Here is a 26413-nt window from a genome sequence, read left to right on the forward strand (position 1 = left end):
CTTTGCCTGTCATGTGATCCTAATACAAATCACACTTTGCGGGAACAGTTTCCAAGGCTTCGGCAATTTGAACTTTTAAACAGGAGAATATATCTTACTAGGAGGTGCCACGTTCTCGCGTGCCACCTCTTTGCCTATCATGTGATCCTAATACAAATCACACTTTGCGGGAACAGTTTCCATGGCTTCGGCAATTTGAACTTTTAAGCATTCAAATATAAATATATCTTACCTGTGGGTGGTGCGTGTCCTCTTGCAGTATCATGTGATCCGATGAAAAATTCTGGTTTTTTGGAAATCGTGTAGTTTTGCTCATGTTTTAATATATAACGGTCAAATTTTTGGGAATGGCTAGGAAAGGTATGATTTATTAAAAAACTCTTTGTATTTCTGTTACTGTATGCATTTTTATTTTTATATATATTTCATACTATTTACATTTTATGTCATATTTACATTTATTTTATTAATTTTTCTTTTAACATAATTGTACAACGACGTATAATTCCAAGAAGTATGCTTTAGCGTAATATAATGCTATTTATTACTAATTGGTTTTAAGCAAAAGACAAACTTCTTTTTTCTGTGTGTACTGTTCAAGTTATTTGGCGTAGTAAACGTGACTTATTTCGTAAGAATTTTGGCTTTTGTTTATTACATGCTGTCTGACAATCGTTGGGTTGTTATACTTTTTCGGATGTCTTATGTTTATAATATAACATTATATGATATTCCATCGCCACATATGTTGCGTCGTTCCTCTCCTCTTAGCGATTGTCATCAAGCCATGGGGAGAAAGATGTTTAGGTTCGAGTCTCTTTCGCCCTTTCATCTGCAAGAAAGAAATTGTTATCGTATAATGTGCCAGTTCATTCTAAGCAAATCTGTGAAAGAATTTTTGTAGTAGCTTTATTTATTTACAAGAATTTGTGTAATAAACAGAGCATCCTGTGTGCGCGTATATATACATTCATACATATATACATACATACATACATACATACATACATACATACATATATATATATATATATATATATATAATGTACATACACATACACACACACACACACATATATATATATAAATATATTATTGTTAGATAGGTGCAGGTTATAAAAAGGATTGAGATGATTTAACGTCATCTCTACGAAATGGGATATAAAAATGTACTTACTTTTTTCCAGCATTTACATATTTTCCAAAGAAATGATTCACGAGACATAGACGCATGAGTTCCTTTATATGTATGCTCCACAAAAGACTTGCACATCCATAATGATTATCATCTCGTTAATCATTCTTGAGGATACACACAAGCGTTGAAATATTTCATTCTTGCATTCTTTTCTCGTCTACCTAATTTTTTATCGTTTCGTCCGTCAGTTAATTTAAAAAATGTGTTATTTCTTTGGGTATTATTCTCGAATAATTATCTTCAGAAATTACAATTAAAATTCAAGTATAAATCGATGTTATTGAAGGTGGTATTATATCTCCGAGATGTCATCGACACACTCATATTGAATTAACGCACTGTAAAACAACGAGACTGAATGGAAGTATCTAGTACATGAATATCATGAGAAGGACTTGTTAATAATCAACGAACTGCAGTTTGACAATTAGGTAATTGTTCGATTCAATGTCAGCCACACGAGCTGTATACGTGTGAATTTTCGTTCATTTTCATTATTATATCGACATGTGACGTAATACAATATCGGTCATTGATTTGGAATATCGACTTTTAATTGAGAAACCTTACTTGGACATTAAATCAAACTCAAATTAGTTTAACCATTCAATATCATGCAAAATTCATGAACATACGATTAAATTTTCGTCTACATCGATGAATTTTTCAAAATGATTGGATGATAATTATCGTAGTGTAAAAAATTCTGTATTTACATAAGTATCTAATTAAAATCGTAATATATCTAAAAATTGGAGAAATTTCCTTTGCCAAACGTCGTTATAGTTAATGACGTATAATTAATTAACATTGAAAATCACTATAAAACTTTTCTATTTAGATTATGTATTTTTACAACACGTGTCGAAGTTTCTATCGGTAGAACATTCGTGCGACAAATGGATGCTCTAAAAGTTTGTGCATGTGCATTAACGTATGAAAATATATCGAGCCGTAAGGTACGATAAAAAATCGTATGCGAGAACAAAATGAAAGAAGTTGCGTCGATTATTTTCAAAAGAAAAGAAGGTTTCGTCGCAGTGACGACTGTAATACACGTTGTATTCAATGTACGTTGAATTCAGAAACTAAAATTCAGTTATGTAATAATTGATATTGAATTATATTCGCTGTTTTTTTCAATGCTCGTTGAACATAAGAAAAATATTTTCTCAGAAAATTATATCTCAAGTTAAATGAAATGTTACTCGTTCTTCGTTCTTTTTTTTTTCTTTCCTCGAAATGTATGTTTTCACGGTTACATAATGCAGAACTTTCAGATACGCTAGATGAAAAGGATGAAAAAAGAACTACGAGATTATGTCGTCTCTGACATTTGTGGATCACCGCTCACAGCTCTGGAACTTACTAATCTCCTTTTCTAGAATTTCGAATATCTCATGAATTTCCACTCACGATGGCACTTTTACACCTGCCGAGAACTCATTTCCTACTCTTAAGAGGATTCGTACATGCATTTACAGAGGATTAGAGAATTCACGGTAGATTGAAAAAGGTTGCCATTTCGCCGGTCACTTTTAAGAGAAAAAATCTCTTCTAATCTTAACTTACTTTTTTTCTTGCCCGATTTTTTCCTTCAATGAAGAAAATTCTTACTTATCATTCTTCTCTTACTCGTTTCTTTAATAACTCGATTTGAACGTACTTATTTAACGATTGAAAAGAATTTCATTTCAATCGTTAGATCTCGACGTACGTAATCCTTAAAGTTCATTCAAGCGAAAGATATTTCTGGTAGGATTCATTACGACGTTGTAATTTCATTTCATAAAATAGGATTCTCTTAATGAGATTGGATTTTCTTAATTCCCCTCAGGTGAGGCTAACTGTGAGTGACAGATTTCCCTTGGTGAACCCAACGTCCGTAACGGGTTTGTCAAGTCCGTATTCTTGTCCTTTTAAACATAACGCTTGACTTATATCTTCCATAGAATGTACCTAGCCACGTAAATCCGTAGCGACGACACGCGTTAATGTTCGCATCTCCGGCACTTGCCAACTCTTGTTCCTTTCTGTATTGTCTCGTCATGCCTCTGAAAAGGACTTACAAATATTAATAGTCGTGCAACGTCATTTAAACGTGGTTCAAAGAAGAGACATCTTTCAGAAAGAGAAAGAGACATAGAAATCTCCCGCTATTTGAAATACATAGTTTATTTCCAACCTAGAAAACTGTACAGCACTCTCTTCTAACATTTCTTATTATTCATTTGCATACTTTGTTCTTAACTATTAAGTATAACATTTATGTATTTTTTTTTCTTTTAAAATTATTTGACATTCATTTTTTTTAATAATTTATTGTATTATAGTCGATCCATTCCAAATTCTGATAAGTAATAAACAGTATTTTTATTTTTTTTGTTTATGAATTTGTTATTGAAAATTAAAAAGTTACCAATTAATTATCTTCCTTTCTCTCTCTCTCTCTCTTTCTTTTTCTCTTCTTTTTTTTTCAGAACACAGATATATCTATTCCGTTTAAATTAATTTTTTTATTTCGTTTAAATCTCATTCATTAATATAGCTACATCTACTTAATTTTATTTAAATTATAGCAACAAATAAGAAATGTTTATTAAATCTGATAAGAATAAAATATGGAATATTTGAAAATTGTTCCAGTATTACGTATACTTGTTACACGACGACAGGCGTGTGTAGAAATGAAAGGAAGACATTTGAAACATCCTTTATATAGATCGAAATAAGATTATAATAACATAATCCTTGTTTAAGCTTTTCGTTCAACCTCTGTTGTCTCAGCATTTTATATTATCTCAACTTAATCAGTATTTACTGTATATCCTCTAAGACTTATAATCTATTTTTGTACACACTGTATACTAGCATAGCTTTTTAGTTGCGAAATATCACGTCGTTGTTGTCACGTTCGTGCTTTTGTTATAGGATTAAATACATAATTTTATAATTTCTAATAGTGAAACAGGAAAGAAAATATGTAACAAGAAAATATTCTATCTCACACGATATGCATTATAATGTTTCTATTCTCTCAGATATATCGTCTGACCTGAACAATAAAATATAAAATATAAAAAATTTAAGAACAACTCACGTGAGAAGGATAAATCTAAAAGGATTATCATATATTGCACGAAACATTCGCAATCCTATATTTAGATTTATTTTATTCTTTTTCCCTATTTTTTAAAAGCAATGTTTCGAATAGTCTCTAACAGCTGTGCCAAATTTTGATGGGTTTATAGAACGAAATAATTTACTTTAGAGAATATCGTCGAAACGGGATGAATAATATTTCGTATATATATGAAATTATTTGAAAGATACTAAATATATTACGGTTAAATAAACCAAAGAGAAGGAGAGAGAGAGAAAGAGTGAGAGAGAGAAACAAACGTGTTATTGAAAACAAAATTTTTCTTTGAAAATTATTTTCACGAGGTGCCCAATGAGCACCGCAATGTGATTTGTCAAATTTCTTATTGCAGCTATTTCTGAGAGTTTACGAGCGAACGATATTTCAGAATAAGTACGTATACACATACGAGGATGTGTATGAATAAAGTATGACGAATTTCCATACCATCGGTGGACGGTCCAGCTCTATACGAACTCACGGAAGATTAAAACTTTCGTCAGCGTCGAAAGCTTCTCATTTTCTACCCTTCACGATATGCTGTACCAACATATCTATATAAATATGAATAATATATTTACATATATATATATATATATATATATATATATATATATATTCAAGCATTCGTATAAAGCAACATCGATCGTTACAAAAGAATTTACGTTCGCTATATATATATATAGATAGATAGATATAGTTACTCCGTTTCGTTTGTTCATGCTCATGCAACATCCCATCGGATGAATATGTACAAAACGAGAAAGATACGAGAACGAAAATCGCATTTTCCTAGGTCATTTGCAATAACGGTCATCCGAAATCGATAGTTACGAGTTGTCGTTAATTTATTTACACGTTGATACATTTGTTCCGATTATAAAGTTAAATGCGCATTTTTGCTAAGTTGAAAACTTAGATCATATTCATAATTAAGTTTATTTTCTTATCGATTAGTATAATTCGTATAATTCCTTTAACATCTTCTATGCAATGTAGATGTTTTTCACAGCTAACCGAATCTTTACTTCACAGTTCTCTACAAGTTGCCGGTATTCATAAAATTTTTGTCATGAATCTCTACTTATCTTGAGTTTTTCTTTTTATTTACCTTCTTACATCATACCCACCTTTCTTCTGCTCGAAAATTATCGTTACATTTATTGCTACCGAGATACTTCGCATAAATTCTCTCTTTCTCTCTCTCTTCCTTTCTCTATCTGTCTCGGGACAAAATTTTTATCGCGATGTCTCTGGTCCCGTGTTGAAAATTGAATTTCCATCTCCTTCGTTTATTCTTTTATATATATATATATATATATATATATATATATATATATCACGAAAGCAGAGAAATGAAGAATATTCTCTAGAGCAAACCAATCTTTTGAAAATTTTATCTTGAACGACATGACACGGGTTGTCGATCTTTTCAAACTTTCTCAACCACGAATTCTCATAAAAGAATATTTTATTACGTTCCAACAGATAGAATCGGTTAATCTTAATACCACTATTTTCATTTTACGTCTCCTTTCTTCTTAACATCTTTTTCCTTTTTCCTGTTTTTTTATATTCACGTTTTATCTAATCACTCGTTTAATGCGATAGAACAACAACTGGTGGGTTCATTCACGATAAGTTCGATATTTTATCGAGTCGAGAACTAACATCTTACAGTCATTATCTTTGTATGATGATAAAGTGACTTTCTTTATAGTTCACGATAATCGGTATCCCGATGAAAACGTTAAGGTAACACGTTTAAATTTTAAAACTTGAAGATGATCATTGAAGAACTTTTTACGTTAAAGACTTAAAAACTTAGATCGGTAAAGTGAATATTTACGAGATCTTAAATGAAAAGACTTATATATATATCTGTAATATATAAGGATAATCCCATATAAAACGTACCATTTAATTAAGTACATATAATTTCAATGGTTTCAAAGATTTACATGAAATTTTAAAAATCATACAGTCTATCGTATCATCTTAATCAAAGGAGATAATTAGACTAACTTACTTAAAATGGTAGATATCCTTATATACCTATATATAAATAATGATATAAAAAATGATAATATAAATGATATTACGTTTAACATATTTTATTTAAACCATGCAAATTGTATAAGATTCGATATTTCAAAAAGAACGAACTTTCAATTGGCCAATCTACGTTCTTCGATATCTCGTAACGTGATGGAGAATTTTCTCTAGTAAGATATTGGTCTGAGAGGCTTTTAAAACAAGTACATCACTCAGGTGTGCAACATCGAACGTCCAAGCCTAAATCCAGATTTAACGATGCCGGCTGAAAATTAATGTTATGGAACCACCCAGGAGATGCGGTATAACCGCACACGTGCAACTTGCGGAGCATGAACGCGAGCTTCGAGTACTGAGCTCCAATGATTTATTGGGGAACGTGCCGCGAAGAGAGAACGAGAGAATAACGGCTACGAGCCGTTACCAACTTTCATTTACAATACCAAAAGCAAATTGAATAATTCGTAAAGTCGTTCCTTTTTCGTTGCTATGGAAAAAGATAGAGGATATTGAATAGAATTGAAAGAAAGAAATAGCGAGTGAAAATTGTAAATGGAAGAATCAATAAAAAGATAAATTCACTTATGAGAAAGAGAAAAACTAATCATTTATTTATTTAATAAATGTGTATATATACACACATGTATTTAAAAGCATAACTACCTTTTTAAAATTGAATAAAATCATTAGAAACAATATACCTAATGGTATATACTAATAGTACAGAATCATCCACGTTTGCAGAAAGAATTCGACACTTTCTCTTTCTCTATCCTTTTTTCCTGACAAGTTCTTTCGTTATACGAGCATTCCAGGATACCGACGTTTCGATATTCGTCCATGTAGAAAATGAGATCTTACAGTGAGTCTCGTTTCACCGTTGACTGCTCTCCGGTAAGAAAGGAAAAAAAAGAAGAAAGAAAAAAAAAGAACGAAAAAGAACAAGAACAAAGTGTTGAGCTTTGCCTATCTCAGCACGGTCTAATTTTAGTGAAGGAAAAAAAAATCGTAAAAACGTTCGACTTGTCCTCTTCTTTTTTTCTTCTTATCTTTTCTTTTATTTGGAAAATCGATCGAAAACCGTCGGTTAGAACAGAGAACGATTTTCATGCCACTTGGTGAGAAGAGCGTGAAAGCTCGATAAAGTTTTCTCGGATAAAAACGGTCGTAAGTATAATGGCCGGTAAGCCGTGGTAATCCTTTCTTCTTCTAAGATAGATGCGCAGCTTCTTCCGCCCTTAGTTCCCGCATAATCGGTCGCATAAGCACGAGGACTCCATTTTACGAGTTATCGATGCTTCTACGTATGCACATAAGTATGTATGTATATATATATATATATATGTGTATATATATATACACATATGTATATGTATATATGTATGTGTACGCATAAAAGTAAAAAGTAAAAGAAAGAAAGAAAGTGCAGTATTATAAATTATCCTTAAAATAACGATTTTTCCTTAAAAAAGATAAGTAAACTTACGTAATGGAAGTAGTTACGTATTAAACGAAGTTTTGTCGAGTGGATATACTAGAAATCGATTTATATATCTTTATTATTATAATATCAGGAAGCACTATCTTATCAAACCTATCAAAAACTTTCTTTGAAACGGGCTTGAATTCTTTTTCTTTCTTTCTTTTTCTTTTTATTTATTTATTTCTTTTTTTTTCTTATAACCATTTCCATCCCGGCCATTTTGGATTCGTTTCTTCTGAAGACATTTAGAGAGTTAATTTACGATATTACTCACTTTAAAAGGAAAACTTTTCGTTGCTTTGTTTTCCTTTCTCTGTAAAAAGATAGATAATAATCATAAATATCGACGAGTGATATCTCACTCGATTAAATCGGATTAATCCTATCGATTTATGTACATATGCAACGCTTAAATAAATTTATATTCCAGTCGTTTATCTATGGTCATATATTTATTGAAATCGATAGTATAATATATCGATGTAAAAGAATAGAATAATCAGTATTGAGCAAAAATGTATATGTTTATGCTGTATGACTGTAAAGGTAAACAACTTTCATATAATTTATTACAAATTTCAATATTATATAGGTATATTATTTGGTTTATAAGAAACTCGTATCATCTATCATTTTATCTTTGTCAATAAAAATTCTTATACGCAGAAATATGCAAAGTGATTTATGATAAAAAATTTTTACCTCTATTATTAAATTATCATTAATTATTTAATATATTATTATCAATATAAAAGATATATTTCAGCATACCGAATTATCTATTAGGTGTCCTCAATTTAACGCAAAATTACAAACAGATATAGGTAACGATATCAAGAACGATATTATATATATGATGATTCGATAAAAAAACGGATAAACGCTCCTAATGATCGTACTTGCGTTTGCCGTTTTAGCCACGCATTAGCACGTTTGGCACGCTCGCAAAACGAGCTATCTCTCTCCCTCGCTCTCTCTCTCTCTGTCTCTCTCTCTCTCTCTCTCTCTGGTTAAATGTTTGCTATCAGACTGGAAAACACAGCCACAGTGGGCTTCGCTAGTATTAGCATAATTTTCCTGTCGTGCAAACAACGACAAACTAGCTTGCGATCAATGTTCCAAAATTCCATCCAAATCCAGAACGGATTTTGTGGCTTAATGTTCGTTTAATCCTCAATCTTACGATCATGACACATGAAAATTGTTAATAGCAAATAAAATAAATTTATATAAATAACGATGATTTGGCTCTTTTGATTTCATAAAATTGAATCGTTAAATATTTTCAATCAATCTTTCAATTAAATTCAGTTTATCTTTTTTTTATTTCTCTTTCTATTTTTTCTTTTTTTATTAAATGCAGTTTTGTTATGCGTTTGAGAAATCACTTTAATTTTCTGTGATTTTCTGCGTTGAAGCGTTACCGCCTCTCTAACCCTCAAAAACGATACTAATTAATTCCGGCCACGCCGTAGCGTTCTCGCTGAATCGCATTTCCATCTGGGCAAGCTGGTTAAATTTTCATAAATCACAATATCTATCGGGCTACTGCTTGTTAAGTAGAATAATAAATCCACTTACGATTGTAATTCCATCGTGATTCTGCTTAATAATAAATAATATGTCGGAACTATAATTTGTCCAGTCTGTATTGTCTTACAGTACGTGGACCGCGAGTGTTTTTCTCATGATTATCTTTAATTTATTCAAGAATAATTCTAAGGGACGCGACGTGCCAAATCAGTGTTAACTAAATCGTGAATAGGCACGCACGTTATATATAACATGTACAGATACCAGGTATCTGTACGTATATATACAAGTGATGTGTATATGCGCATGCTTATACGCTCTCTCTCTCTTTCTCTCTTTCTTTCTCTCTTTCTTTTATTCAATCTGTACTTAATTTATCTCCATCTATATAAGTTAATCATATGATTTCAAACCACAACAACGTTTATTATACTACACCACGTTGTTGAAATCATCAATCACGGTCAAAAGTGAGAGTTAATATCTTTATCATTTTCCTTCACGTACTTTAAACTCATATAACTCGATCAAGTATACCTCAACAAATTAGCCGTCAGCTATATTGTCACTGAATTTTTCACAGCTTTAAAAACGTCATACTGATGAAAAAAAAAAAAAAAAGAAATGAAAAATATAGAAAAATAAAAGATAACTGCGTAACAAAAATTCATTCAAACTTCAAAATTATCCGACGTGTATCTCAAGGATAAACAAAGAAACGAAATATTTCCTTGGCTAAAATATTTTCCTGGATGAATTATATCCTCTGACTGTTTCTTTTTTTTCTTGTATTTTTTTTTTGTCAGCAACTATAGGTCAGGATCAATGTTTAGGATCAAAATGTGAAAAGGAGAAATGAGTAAATATATTTATTTGGTTTCGTCTTTTCTTTTATCTAGTTGTTTATTTATCTCTCTTTCTCTCTCTCTCTTTCTCTCCTGCTCTTTTTCACTCTTCTTTTATAGATACGAATACTGCGAATGTTCCATTGTCTATTTGCTCTTTTTTATTTCTTTTCTCTTTTTGTTTGTCTATTTGTCTTCCCTCTCTTTTTATATCCACCTGGTTACCTTTCTCTTGTTGTTTACCTGTTTGTCTGTCTCTCTCTCTCTCTCTCTCTCTCTCTCTCTCTCTTTTCTCCCTCTTTTTCTCTCTTTCCAATTCTACCTAACAAAGATTACGATGACTCTCATGGCGAAGTCTTATTCGAGAGAAAGTCGAATATGCGGCAAAGTATTCTTGAGACTCTTGAGAAAGTTTGCGATCGATGAAAACGCTTTGCTTTAAAGCGATCGTCCCTTTTAAGAAAGTCTACGCGAGACTCTAACTTTTCTCCCACCTTTTATACCGACTCAAGAAGACCAAACCTCATTCTTCCAAACTTTTTTCCAGGTCGTTCATAATGGACGACTTTCATTTTACGCTGATCGAAAACTTTTCGATTTTTTAATCAGTTAATAACAAAAAGTTTTTACTTCTGAATAAAATCTTACCGATTATCGAACATTCAAAATTAACATGTAATAAAAAGAGAAATAAATCCAACGAAATTATTGGAGTTACTACGATAAATGAATATTAGTAATCTTTTATAATAAATTTAATTTTTGTTATTTTTATTGTATATGTCTATTTATTTGTATATCAGAACGATGATCTAAATCGTAATATATTATCGTAATAAATAAACAAATAATGTAATTGTCCACGAAAAAGAAAAAGCTTTCCTTTCTTTCTTTTAGAAGATCAGACGAAATATCACAACATTGAAAGAGAATGAAAAATCGGGAATAGTATTGAAGAATGAATGATCCGCTTAAATTTCCTTCCATTCTCTTTCGGTCGAAAGAATTTTCGATAAGCTGATTAGTCGATTCAAGAAACAACAGATGATTTCATCTGAAAGAACAAAAATTCATTAGGAATCACATCTAATAGATTTGATATAAAAATTATAACAAAACGAAGTTTTTCTTTTATTTTATCTAATCATAAATCATCTGAAACATTTTTATCTTCGAGATATTTTTACGTTTTAAAATTCGTTAAAATCTTAGATCTCCAGGAAGAAAAAGATCCTGTTACTTTTATCGTCTACGTAGATACTATGTAAAGTATTTTCACACGTGCTTTACGATTATAAATGGGCTGTAGCTTTGGGTCCATGACTCTGGGGAAAAGTCAAATAAAAAAGATGGATACTATGTTTCGACAAGTTGTAGTTTTGCGCCAACGGTAAAAATCTTACTACCAGGAATAGACCAACAGCTCGGCACCACCACCATCTACGTTCGACTGGAAAAGATCTAATGTTACGATTCTCTCTCCCTTTATCTCTTTTCCTCCCTCTCTTTCTTTCCCTCTCTCTCTCTTTCTTCCCCCTCCCCCTCTCTCTCTTTCTTTCCTTCTCTCTCTTTCTCTCTCTCTTTCTCCGCCCCTCCTCTCTCTCTTAACGGATACTGGCTTCGAGCCCGGCTACCCTTACGGAAATGTCCTCCCACGTTGCCTGCGGTCTGCGAAGTTGCTACCGATTTCCGCTGAATCTCTGACTTTTCAGTCGGAACTTCGAAAGATGGGGAGGGGATAGAAAGAGAAACTTGGGTGAATTGTACGTGAGCATAACCGAACTAGCGAAAGGAATATTTTATCTTTCGGCATTCTTTTCGAATTGTTACGTAAAAATTCTTTCCTACGTCAAAATTTTATCACTAACAATGTGTACATGCATGTTTTATATTGTCACAAAAAACAAAGCAAAACGGTCATAAGGAATTTGTGCGTATTATTAAATTTATTCAATCAATTTGAAAGATATTTCATGGTTTTCTTTTTCCCATATATTTTTAATGTGTAAGAATCTATGGAAATTATATTTCACCGTAACCGGTGAAGTTTTGATATTTATGATTTCCTAGATGGCTACATCTATACGTCAAATGTCGAGAAGCTTTCCAATATATAGCATGTTTCCTGGGACAGGCCAAATATATCCGTTGAATGTCAACAAACAGATATCCTAATATCTACTGGATATGTACCTGAATATGAAGGAAGGATAACGGAACGATTGATGATTATCTAGCGAATTTGACGAGTCGATTTTGGTTATGTTCTTCGTAAAAAGATTATTGAAAAAAGATGACGAGGATTGATCGTAAGAACAAAAAAAGAAAAAAGAAGTCAAGAAGTCGGACCTGTCAGTCGATTTGAAAGAATTTCAATATGTATCGAAGACTCCTTCTCGTAGTTCTAAAGGATTTTCGTGATATCTTTTCGATACATTGATGTATTTCTTCATCAACTTATTTTTAAAGTAACCAGTTCGAAGTTACCGAATCAGGTCAGAGAATTTAAGAAAAGATTACATTGGCTTAAAGAAAAATCATTCGATCGCTTCCAATAAATTTTCTCCGGATAAAGAAGATTACGAGATTCGCAATTAAGGAACATCCTTTCAGTTCAGAAATTACTCGACGAATGAATTATAATCGAAAAAATTTATTCATCAAAATACCATCTTTTGTTTTATAATTATTTCAAACCTTCAGTTAAATACAATTACGTTTAATTAATTATTTACAACATATACAATCAGAAATAACAGAATAAATGTAATTATCGATTTATATTTTCTAAAAATAGAAAAATGAAAAAGAAAAGATACTTCGATTATTACAAACAAACAGAACATCGGAAACTCTTACGAAAGTTTTTAATTTTCGTAATATGAACTTAATATAGCACGAAAATAAGTTTTTTAATTACGAGATGAGTATCTTAATCTCAAGTTTTCATCAAGAATCTCCTTATTTTCACGTTAAATTATAAATCGTCGATTTCCTTAAACGTTCCTTCCTGAATCTACGAAGGAAAGTTAATGAAAAGTGAACTTTACGATTCAGGGAGAACAAGGAGAGGGGAAGTTACTTAAACGTTCGAGGAACAACCTTCTCTCCGAGTTCCTGTTTGAGGAAAAAGGAAGAGGAAGTTGAAGAAAAGGAAAGGTTTGCCATTGACCTGAAGCGTGAGTAATGATGTTCTGTCGAGATTTATGACAGGAGAGAGAGATGGAAAGCCTTTAGCAAGACACACGAGCTTCGCTAGCAAAGTTGGCTTGCTATAAATTGTCCCTCCCCTATCTTTTTGATCTTTTTTTCGCATCGACAAGAAATTGGACCTTTTCTTTTTCCTTTTTTTTTCTTTCTTGGGCGTGCAACCGAACGTTAGCCGTGCTTTTCTATGCAAGTTCGTAGAACGCATATATCATTTTTTTCACCTACAAGTCGTTTCATCTTTTTCTGTGTAGGTACGTTTACTTACTTTATCCTCGATTATTCGATTATTAAAAATGGAAATTTATTAATGCGAGTAAAAAATAAGAGCCTGTCATTAAAACTTCTTTCTTATTTTGTTATTATCGTAATACGTGATATCGATTAACTTATTAAATTTTTATTACTTATATTTTTATAGATATAATTGAAAATAAGAATTTATCAAAACAGTCATTGTTATATATATCATTATTATTTAATTATATATAAAATATTATTATATTTATTATAATTAATTAGCTCTGTTTCTATATCTACTTATACGTAATGAAAGTAAAAATAAACATCAAGCACAAAGGATTAATCAACGTAGTATCTCCCTCATTTCGTTTGATCTACTTTGAACATAAAAATTCAAAATTTACACTTGCAATGGAACCTGGAATGTTACTTCTAATGAGAAAAATCCACTCTTTCGGATTCGTGTAGCTTGCAAAAATTTCGCGAAACACGGAAATAAAGAAGAAAACGCGATCTCGTTTCATAAAATCGCCATGAAATGAAATACTTTTTTTGTCCGTGGTCATCGTTGCAGTAAGTTTATGATCCAACCTGGAAGCACATGAATACCACCGCGCGATGTCGTACCGATTTATTGTCTCTTGAAACTCTAGCTGCGTTTGTATAAAACCTGCACGCTTCTCATCCATAAATTGTCGCCGCTAAAACTCAAACGGAAGAAACTGTTAACGTCGTTAATTCGTCCATATCATTTTCAGATATATAAATCTCCTAATTTCTCGCTCTGCTATTCGAAATAATATTTATTAAGAAAAAAAAAAAAAAAAAAAAAAAACGAAAGAAAGAAAGAAAAAATATACTTCTCTATCTATTGCATGTATTTAAATACATTTTTTCAAATAATTTCCTTCTTTTTTTATTAATACATTAATATTAATAATTAGACGCGTTGCATGCAAATACGTCTTTTAAATAATTACGCATAAATATTAGATACAATTAATTGTATTGATTATAATAGATCTATTATGATTATCACGATTACATCTCAATAACATAATTAATTATAACTGTTAAGGAAAGACATGGTATAAAGTCTTCCAGTTTTATGAAAATTTCAGGAATGTAAGCTGGATAAGTTCCAAAGGGGGATTCTTTTTTATATGCAGATATCCATTGTTTGATCTCAATCGAGCGTGTGCTCGAGATACGCCCTGTATTGTCTGATCTTTTTCCTTTTCTCTCTCTCTCTCTCTCTCTCTCTTTCTTTCTTTCTCTCTCTCTCTCTCTTTCTCTTTTTTTCTTTTTCTCTCTTTTGCTTTTTGCTTTTTACGATGACAATTCTGAAGGGTACTCGTTCTTGAGCAGCACGGAAAATGGAATTCTCCGTGGATTTCTCATGCGTACCAATGGGATCTAAGGCCGCGTGCGAGAGCATACGGGATGAATGCTCACAAGCGAGAATGTGTTGGAACGTTGTGTGCGTTGCACGCGCACGCGCATTTTCTACGTACTATCCCTCGATGACGAGCACACATCCAGAGAAATTCAACCCTCGTAGTTCTACCGACGAGAATTCGACGTACACAACTGATATTTCCATCGAGATAAATTTCTCCCTTTTTTTATTTATTGTTTTTTTTTTCTTCTTTTTCTCCACCTATTGTTTCCCGTATGTGAACGTTATTTTCCAGTTTGATGCCCGTCAAATCGGGTAAATGTTTGGAACATCTCCGAACATCCATTGACAACTTTGACGGGTATTACTTTATCGACTGATAATGGGATATCGACTGATAACATATAGATATATCTTACATTAGATTTAAAAAAAATAATAAATTACGTGAATATGGTAACGATTATTACGAAGAAGAAATAGATATAAGAAGATAATAATCTTCTCACTTTCTTTCTTTTTCTGTCTCTCTGTTTTTCTGGTTATTATCTTTTTTTTGTTAGGAATATTATATTTATATTAGTTTTGGAAAACTATTCAATTTCTATGTTTATTAACATAAGAATTAATATTATTACACGAATAGATTAAAATGTTCTACATTATTTTTTAATTATTTGTTTGTTTGTTTCAATTGTTATTATTTCGTTGTATAACGAGATCGATGCAATACATCATTATAGAATTGCTATTGAAAATAATATAATATGACAAAAAGTCTATATTTGATGAATTCAATTACACGTTAGATACTAATTGCAATGCAAAATGCAACGAGTGATGTTGCATTGTACGTAATGAAATTCATTGTTAATTTTATCATATGTAACATTTGTGAAAGAAAAACGTAAAAATAAAATCCATTTTAACACGGAACGAGTTATAGAAAAAGTCTACTTGTAAAAGATTCGAAATTCTGCTTGACCAGCCAGAAGGGGAGATTCGCAAACAAATAATCGTGTTATGGAGAAATGCCAAATATTGCTTGACTTTTGGACTTGATCTTTTTCCGCATGAATGAGAATCATAAACTGTTCGACACATTCGAAAATGTTGAGAGACCAGACACAACTATCATCTATGTATATTATATATTTGTAAGATTCTAATTCTTGATGTCATTTTATTTCTTAATCTATAAAAACGTAATAGATATATATTAAAGAGTAAATATGTATATGAGATTCGTGATAGATGTGTTAGAAAAAAAATCTATTTTAATCCATAAACATTAGTACATCGATAATCATCGATAATAATCGATTTATTTTTTAATATAAGGATTCTAAGATTCGAGATAGAAAAATTACGTTCGATATTACGATATAAAGACATATATTTTATATATCAATCATTATGAATGATCATTCAGTAAAAGCTTAAGAAAAATGGTCTTTCTTTTTTGGGAGAATACCTACGTTTGTTGATCGGACACGACTCTGCTATACGTGTCTACTTCGTAGAGTTAGGGATTATATCGATATGTATGTGGGCTGGCACTTCGATATCCCGTAGGATATCCGTTATGAAACTTTTCCGATTCATCATTGGTGTTTCTCCTGACGTGAGCAGGTTACTCTTTCACATTTTGGGCAACTTCTATCAACGACCTGACTAGAACTCTGTCGAACAAATAACATCCGAAGCCCGAGAGACGAAGTACTATATGTTATGTTATGATTTTGTTCTCGATTCAGGAATATATATATATATATATATATATATATATATATATATATTGTATATATATTTTTTTATTTTATAAAAGGGAATAGCACAATTTTTACAAGTGCTTCAAGTCGTTGAACAAATAATGTTTTCTTTCATCTATGGTTTTTAAAAAATTTTCTTTAGAAATATAGAGAACAACAATATTATACCAACTAATAATTAAGTGAATATTAAAGTACTAGTAATAATAAAATTACCTTATCATAATTTCTTTTATGAAAAATTAAATGGTTGCATATTTATGATATAAGCATAATAAGATACATTGAACGTTAATATAATTTATCATTAAGGATTATTCATGCAAGGGTTGATAAAAATTATAGGTAATAAAAATAAATCGTGAATATGAGTTGAATAAGAAATTATTATTGTACAACCATCGCTCGTGAATTTATATGATTTTTGAAAAAAAAATCCATTTCATTATCATCTTAAAATAATGATAAAAAGTTGGGGAACATGGTCCCAACGGTATCATTAGTCGAACCTCCCCGATTACAAATAATGGCGAACGTAATGAATGATGTGCCTTATAAATCTAATAATGAAGTAATCTTCCGTGGGATATAAATGACTGGGACGGTGAAAGATAAGGAAGGAACCAGGGAATATTAACGAAGAATAACAATTTTATCTCGTTACCGGCATTCGTTGGAGTGAATGAAGCTAAACGGTATTTACATCAAAATTTCGTTCATTCGTTTATACATTCATTCATTCGCTTTTAGCATACGTTCGAGATTAAAGTTACTTGTTTCGGTTAAAATCGGTAAATATCCATAAATGTTGCAAAATATTAAATAGAGATGTACATGTAATATTTTATATTCGTCAAAGCTGTTTTTTACATTTACATTCAAATAATAAACGAGTCGTAATTAACGTACTACGAGTAATTTTATCACTGTAACTTTCCTTTTATAATTCGTTATCTATTAAAAAAGTTAACCATTTTATTTTTAAACGTATTCACCTACATTCAAACAGTTAATTTCGTAATTTCGTAAGATATAACTCAACTACTATGATCTTCCTATCTCTTTACCTTGTATATACAAACTTTTAACGTTAGTTTTTCTCTTCTCCCTTCTGCTTCTCTATTTAAAAACGTTCTCTTTTCTTACTTGGAAAAATTGTCGAGACAAGAAATCTTTCAACGCGACAACGACGATGACGACTACAACGACGAGGAGAAGACGACGGAGCTTAGTGATTTATTTTTCTTTCCCGTATGAAATTGCACGTATCTCGTTTTGCGAATGTTTTACGATTTAATTGAAATAATGATTTAAAAATGGAATTTGTTGAATTTAAAAGTTTGTTTTTTTTATACAACAAAAAGAAATAAATAAAAAGTTTTATATGAGTTTTGTTGTTTTAGAGTTATTGAATATAATGGATAATAATAACTATTAATATTGATTTATTATGTTATTTACGGCTTAATTGGAAAAAAAATAAGAAGTAAAAAAAGTATTCGAAGAAATATTAATCTGGAAAAGAAAAAGATGTGGCCATTGAGAGAGGTTGGGATTCGCTGGAAGTTTATTCGAATTACATCACACGATCGTACTTATATTTTATTAATAATAATGATAATAATAATAATATAACATAATATAATAATGACGATAATTGTTATAACGATAATGAAGGTATTAACATGTGTCAGAGGGATAAAGTGAAACGTAAAAGCTTACAATCCGGATTTTTCGTACGTAAGTTTTTATATTATCATAAATGTAACAAGGATTTTTATTAAAAGTAAAGAGACAAACGATTACATTTTCCATTCTCTTTTTCTATTTCCCTCTTAATTAAGATAAAAAGAACGAAGGTTCTCAAATAAAATTTTCTCCGAGTTGTAATTACTATCGATCGATCTCGAAGTTTTCTCTCGTAGCCTCAATGAAAGTGCAGCTACGTGCGAAGAAAATAAAGAAATGTTTGAAAAAGAAGAAAAAGAGTGTGAAGGGAAAATGGAATTACGTTAGATTGACAGATGGGTAAAAGCTGTGGCAATGAATGGACGTGTTGGTACGAACAACGTGAGAATGATAAATGCGAAATGGCCTACGGCGTGACGCGATTTGTTCTATACGTTTTCAATGAAACAAATAGATGTGTAATTTAAAGCATTCGATCAATTAGTTCCTATAGATCGAAAGCGTATATTGAGAATCATACTTTTTTCCACAAAACAATCCGAGAGAATATGCAATCCGGAAGAATGACGGATAACGCAATTATCGTGGTCATATTTTTCAAAGTATGGATGTACAGAAAAAATTGCAAAGTTTAAATTAAAGCTTAAAAAATAACATACATATCATATACATATAAATAGATAAATAGATAGATAGATAGATGGATGGATAAATACATAGATAAGTAGGAGACAAATAAGAAGAAACTTTTGGAAGAAATTATAGGATCACCTAAAGTAAAATGAGATAAAATTTTCATGGAGTAACAATGTTATAAGGAAGATCTCTTACTTTCGTAAAGGGTAGAAGGATAGAACAAATTTTCTTGGAAAATACGAGAGAAACGAGAGGAATGACCAAAGTTATATTATCGACGTTACGAAAAGCATAGGAAAACGATAGAGAGAGAGAGAGAGAGAGAGAGAGAGAGGGAGAGAGAAAGAGAGTGAAGTAAAGAGATAGATATACACAAGGTTGGGTACCAATGTATCTAGGTGAATTCAAATGGCTAGCTAGCTCGGGATTTGATTTGTTTCTAAAGTACGAATGTAAATCTTTGGTATCGTTAGTGGCCTGGGAAACTAGCTGTCTAAACATGACTTGCATCTCAAGTAAGATAGCTGTTTGCTATCTGAAAATACCTACTGCTTCTTCTTATTCATAGAAGAATCCACCAATTTTAGAATCGTGACTGGCTATCTTAACCACTTCATCACTAACCTATCGTAAGAAAATCAATGTAAAGGGTAAAAGATATCGAAAGACTTTCATAGACACTGTTATACCGTATACTTATATTTCAAACTCGAACGAAGTACCGATACTTTCTTGATAATAATCATTCGTTCGTTCTGTCTTCTTTTCCTTCTTCTATGAATTTTTCTTTTTCTAATACTTCGGATTATTCGTGTTATCGTCACTTAGCATAGCTTCAGGTGTCTAAAGAAGTTATCAAGAAATATTAGCCCAAAAGTTTACTCTCGATAGTTCTTCATTTTTTCTTCTTTTTTCTTTTCTTTGAGTGAACACCCTGCAAAAAGTGGTTCACGTACCGAAGACGAGAGGAGCATAAGCTAAAATTGAAGAGGAAACTTTCATAAGGCTCCAATTCAAAAGTTCGAGACGAGTCTTCCCTCTCGTCTTTACCAACGTTCTTAACTCCCTTCCACTTTTACTACTATTTTTTTTTTCGTTTTTTTCTTCTTCTTTTTCTTCTTTTTGTTCTTGCTCTTGTTCTTTTTCTTCTTCTTCTTCTTTTTTTCCCTTCACGTTTCATCTGACTCTTAAAAAGATCCGAGATCCCGACATCAAAGGCTACTCGACTAGAAATTGAAGAAAGTAATCTTCTGATATACTAAACGACGAATCATCGCCTTTGAAAATTAAATAAAGTTATCGCTTTCGAAATAAAATATATTTGATGTTTCCTACGTATTTCCACGTTCATTTTTTAATAATTCGTTTCTGAGAAACAATATCTACCGTTAGAAATAAAGTTCGTTCTATCTTCGTTTATATAGTCGATCGAATTTTTATGTAAGAATAATAATGTCCAGTGCTATCGAATAAGTACGATCGATCTATCGTAATAAACTTTGAAGTTAAACGACGTGAATTTATGACGGGAAGTTTAAAAAGTTACGAGTATATGAAAATACTCTAGCAAATTACTCTAGAGAATGCAATCTCTTTTCATAAAAAGACAAAAAGAAAACAAAAAAATATTCCTCTATATTACGAGATGTTTGTCCGTAATATTAAGGTAGAAAAATTCAAATTAAATGATTAATATTCACCTTCTATTACGTCGTGAATGATGTACAAAAACTGAATAGAAATGTCACATCACAATAGAAATATTCGATAATAGTCGTAACCAAAGAAATAAGAATTTTGATAAATGAAAGTTTATTACCAAAAAAGTATATTGAAATTTGACGAACTACATGCCAATAAACGTTTTAATAATCGTACACGGATTTATAGGTTTTTAATAGGATATGTTATGAATGAAATGTTAACTCTTTTATTTTACATAATAAAACTGACGGAATGACAATATTAATATTACCTGTTGAAAAATAAAACGATTAATTAAAAAATGTTATGAATAATATAACATCAAGTCTTTGACCGCCTATCACGTCCGATTTGATGATTAAAAGAAAAGAAAGAAAAAAAGAAACAAAAATCATATTTCCAACGACTAATACAGTCTTTTTTTCTTTCTCTTTCTGTTTCGCTTAACACTCGACGTATTTTTCCGCAACTTTCATCACCCCTGGCAAAACCAACAATGGCAAGAAAAATGTACTGACAAAACTTTCATCGGTTCAATGGTACAGAATTGTTTTTCCTTTTTTTTCTTTTCTTTTTATTTCTTTTTTATTATACTCGATCTATCCCCAAGCGATAGCGAAAGAGACGTGAAAGTTCGTATCGAATGTGATGCCGATTCGAACACATACATAGGCAACATTTTGAAGAATTATCTCACGTCCACCAGATGTTCGATAGAGAGAACACTTTTTATTCGAAATAAAATCGCTGATAGTATCGAAAAATTAAGAATAATTGTAAACTATCGTCGAAATTATTCTTATTCGAATATAAATATTTTTAAATAATAAAGGAAGAATGTACGTATGAAAAAATCTCTAGGATTCGCTTTGAGAATGAAAATTATGTAGGTAAAAATGTGAGCTTGTCCATTCGCGTCCACGTACGACGAAATTTCCCTGAAAATCTTTCGAAATTCAATTCTCTTGTACGTTGGCAATACGGGAAACTGGATTTGCCATGTGTGTATTGTTACGAAACACTGCGAATAGAAAACTATTCGAGCAATGACAAAAAATGGAGATTAACGATAAAGTAAATAATATAATAAAGAGAGAAATAGAAAGAAAAAGATTAAAGCAATATGAAAAGATTATTAGAAATTAGCCGAACATGTTTTTGTTCATCGTGGAATTTTTACGTGATTTAGATTTTAAATATTATAATTATTAATCTTAGTAAATAATAGTCTCCATAAAATGTACATTTTATTTTAATAAATATAAAGCATAAAATTATTAGATATTCTTATGAGAACATTAGTATCTTAAATAATTTACAAAGATACAATGAAATAGTATAGATAATATTTTTAAATAATTCAAACAAATACAAAGAATATCGATATAAAATTGAAATATTAATTTTTCACAGACGATTAACCTTATTAATCTAATGCAATTTGTACTTCTTTTGTTTCTCTTCTTTTTCTCTTTCTCTCTTTCTCAATTATCAGAATCGTCAGTGGCCAAGAAGCTTTTCAAACAGCTTAACTTAGAGAGATCTCATATCGCTAATGGGATCGGACAATGCGGTCTAAATTATTGTAAATCGTATTAGTCGTTCTCTTACCATCATTTCAAATTAATAATTTACAATCGTTTATTGTTTCCGTTTAGAACTTAAGCAGCTTAATTTGAATTGTATTTGAAGTTGATTGTAAAATATCGAGCAATCTGGTAAAATACAACTAATGAATATAATGTATGAGGAATCAAAAATTCTAAATGAAAATTATCTTACAATCATTTTTCCGAATCTGTGCAAATATAAACATTTAAAGAAAAATATAAAATTTATTCGTTATAATATTTAATTGTTATAATAAATATCAAATTATAATGATTATATTCATATACAATTAATAACGATTATATCTGATTAATTTTTAGATCGTTTTAAATACATAAAATATTTTTTATATGTTTCAGTTGCCGGAGCATCCGCAGAGTCGACGCAGGAAAGAAAAGATTCCAGTTTTTACATTAACGAACGAAGTAGATCTGCAAGTAGATCCTCACGTTCCATCTTACCATCATCTTCATCGATGTCCTCGTCTTCAATGTCGATTTTGTCATCTTCCGAAAGAACTCTCCAAAGAATTTTTAAAACGACACCCTGGAGCAACGTCGATAGCACACAAACATTCGGATTGGCTCATGGATCCTCGAGGATGATGTCAGAGGAAAACTCGGAAAAGACGCAAACGACAATCCGAAATTACCTTTCAAACGAGTCGAACTCTTTCTCATCCTTGAGAAATCGTCTCGAGTATCCTGTCATCGAACCATCCGAAAATTTCGACGTTTCTAGAATATCGACAAAAGGAACGTCAAAAATTTCAAGAAACATACCAATCTCTTCTACAATCACAGAGGTAAGTACGCTTTTTTGTTTATACTTTTTCTATTAAAAAAAAAGAGAACATACGTAGTATTGATATCAATACATTTTTCAGTGCATGTGTAATCAATTTATTATTACATTAATATATTATTAACTTATTACTATATATAGTAGCAAAATAAAAAGTATACAAAATTGCGTCGATATTCATGTGATATCGTGTCATCGTACTTCATCAATAGTATAATTTCTTTTAATATTACAATTGTTAAATAAATTTTACAAATGTTAAATAAATTTTATTGAAATTATATTGATATAAATTTACGAATATTTTCTAGTTTCCACTCAAATTTTAATTCAGATGGCAAAAGATAATTATTTTTTCACCTGATGAATAAGAAAAAGAAAAAGAAAAAGAAAGAGGACAAAAAATTGTTATCTTTTGCCATAACGAGTATATTTGTTAACGAATGATATAAAATAAGAAAATAATAATAAATGGTCAACGAGAGAATAAATGGAAAAGTTCAGTTCGTTCGAGTCAAGAGTTCGCAAAGAAACATTTGCCATTTCCATAAAACGTTCGAGCACGATTGAAAAATGAAACAGTTGTAGGAGTTCTTCAAAGTTGGTATCGATGTACTCTCGTAAATCTTAACTCTTATAGAATGACGTTTATTCGTGTAAATAAAGCTGCATATAAGCTCTTCAAGTTTTTCAGTAGTAGATTGTATACGTGCTATTGGACATTCTTTATTTCATCTCTCTTTACTAATCAAAAAAATAACAAAAGCTAAGATTCATAGAAAAGAAAAATAAATAGATATTCCTATCTTCTTAAATTTGAACATGGCATGTAGAATTCTAAAAATATTAAAAAAGAAGGAACTCGAACATTTTATATGAAACAATCATTTAGCAATACATAATAGATATTATAGGTACACGTATATATATATATATATATATATATATATATATATAACATATGTATGTAGATATATATATATATAATACATATTGAGCTGCACCTGAGGCACGACAATATCAAGCTATAACTGTTAGCAATAAGGCAAACTCATGGTAATATCTATAATTTAACACTATCGATATATCTATCGTACATAGCTTCCTCCAATTCGAGTTTAATTAATGACCTGACATTCGTATATTGGTAGATTGCAAGTTCATCCATTCAATAGATTTTACATAATGTAATGGTAAAAGCATACTGGCGATTCTCGATCTTTGATTAATCATGAAATATTCTGTTCCAATTTCTTGCCTAGTCGACAATTAAATCAATTAATTAGTTAATTAATATACATCGTGTAAACTCTCCTGATCAATTCTACATTTTTTATTTTCTTTTTGGATTTATTAAACAAACATTTTTTTACAAATTTCCACAGATAATCCCAACTACGGAGACTCGAGGAATATCAACAGAAATATTCTCCAAAACGACAAGCACGTCGATGTTATTATCATCGTCAAGGGACGACATATTTCGACGTCGTCAAATGAGACACGCCGCAGACAAATGTGAGAAATTTCTACTCGGCGACGAAGCTAAGAGAGAATTTTACAGTCCGAATTATCCGAATCCTTATCCGAATCATACGGAATGTGTCAGAGTTCTCGAAGGTAAGTTTAATCAGAAAAAACTAATAATAATAATAATAATAAGAATAAGAATAATAAAATAAAGAGAGAAAAGAAAGAGATAAAAGAAAGAAAAGAATAAAAAAAAAAGAAAAGAAAAATATCAGAAAAGAAGAAAAACTTGGAAAAAATCATTGTTTCCAAAACGAATTAGATAAAGTTAGAAATTAAATAGATTCCTCTGGAAGATTAGGGAGTCTTTATAGATTCTCGTTTCTGTTTTCGATTACGTAACTTGTTTGAAACGTTAAAAGTTTTAAGGATAGTTGGGCTAGAGAAATGTCATCTACATAAGAACATAGTATGAAAATCGTTTTACGATCCGCTTTCTACACGATTGCGTTCAGCCGAGCGGACTATCTTGATTTCAGTTTAGTACCGTGCTAGCGACTGAAGGAACATCGATAATGTGCTAAAAAAGGAACGAACGTGTTCAAAAGAAACTTGCTCTCTTTCCCTTTTCGTCGAGGGACGAAGCTTTGATCTTGGATCATGTCGTTGAATCTTTGATAGAATCTTACATGTGTTTTTATGTTCCTTACTTTGTAAACAACCTTCGAAAGATTCCGAGAAACGTCAATGTTATTTTGCTCGATATTTTACTAAAAAGGACTAATCATGTGTAAAGTTAAAAATACTAGGTACTCTATACGTTTCTTGTATTATTATTATTTTTTTTTTTTTCATTTTGTTTGCTTCTATTCATTCACGATTTAATCATAGAATACAACACATGTTATAGAAACTAATTTCATCACGTAACTTCGTCACATATCTCACGACATAAATGACAAGTGACTAGCAGTAAAAGTTTTGAATTAGCTTATACTAAAATAATGCTTCTCGTCGTTGCTATAAATTCTCTTTATATCTTCCTGTTTCTCTCTCTCTCTCTCTCTCTCTCTCTCTCTCTCTCTCTCTCTCTCTCTGTGTTTCTCTCTCTCTCTTTCTCTCTCTCTCTTTCTCTCTATCTGTCGTGGTCATTGAACGTCCAATGAACTGAGAAACGTTTCGTATTGATCTTATATTTGATATTGAAATAAACTGACGAGAGAAGATCTTTAAATTCATATGGTCTTCTAAACGATGATTTTAACGATGAAGAAAAATATTTGTTCTTTCTTTTTTTTAAACTTCTGACGAAATAACGAGAACGGTAAAATATTGTTACAAATAGTTTAACGTTCTCGTGCGAAACTATTACTCATTCGTGCGGCAGCAAAACGCAAATATTCAACCCAAAGTCTGAATATTTCAAGCTCGAGATAACTTCGGAAAAAGAAAAGGTATTTTATGATTTATAGGTACCTCTCGCAACGTTTCAATAAATTGTCTTCGTTTTTAATTTTTACGTAACTCCCTCTTTCTCTCTCTCTCTCTCGCACACGCGCGTAGAAATTCCATGCGTTTTTCCAATACGTTAATCTAATTTATCTTTAAAAAATTTTCGAATC

General features: G+C 31.0%; 1 protein-coding gene across 2 annotated transcripts in view; it reads left to right on the top strand.

Annotated features, from left to right (window-relative positions):
* Positions 1-26413, top strand: part of LOC122628308 — a 100649-nt gene that overhangs the window by 39892 nt on the left and 34344 nt on the right. For both annotated transcript variants that reach the window (XM_043810475.1, XM_043810476.1), the window contains 2 exons: positions 22877-23322; positions 24707-24941. In XM_043810475.1, coding sequence (XP_043666410.1) covers positions 22877-23322; positions 24707-24941 — 681 coding nt within the window. The remainder of the gene's footprint in view (positions 1-22876; positions 23323-24706; positions 24942-26413) is intronic.

Source organism: Vespula pensylvanica, chromosome 4, assembly GCF_014466175.1.
Source record: "Vespula pensylvanica isolate Volc-1 chromosome 4, ASM1446617v1, whole genome shotgun sequence".
Classification (NCBI taxonomy): domain Eukaryota; kingdom Metazoa; phylum Arthropoda; class Insecta; order Hymenoptera; family Vespidae; genus Vespula; species Vespula pensylvanica.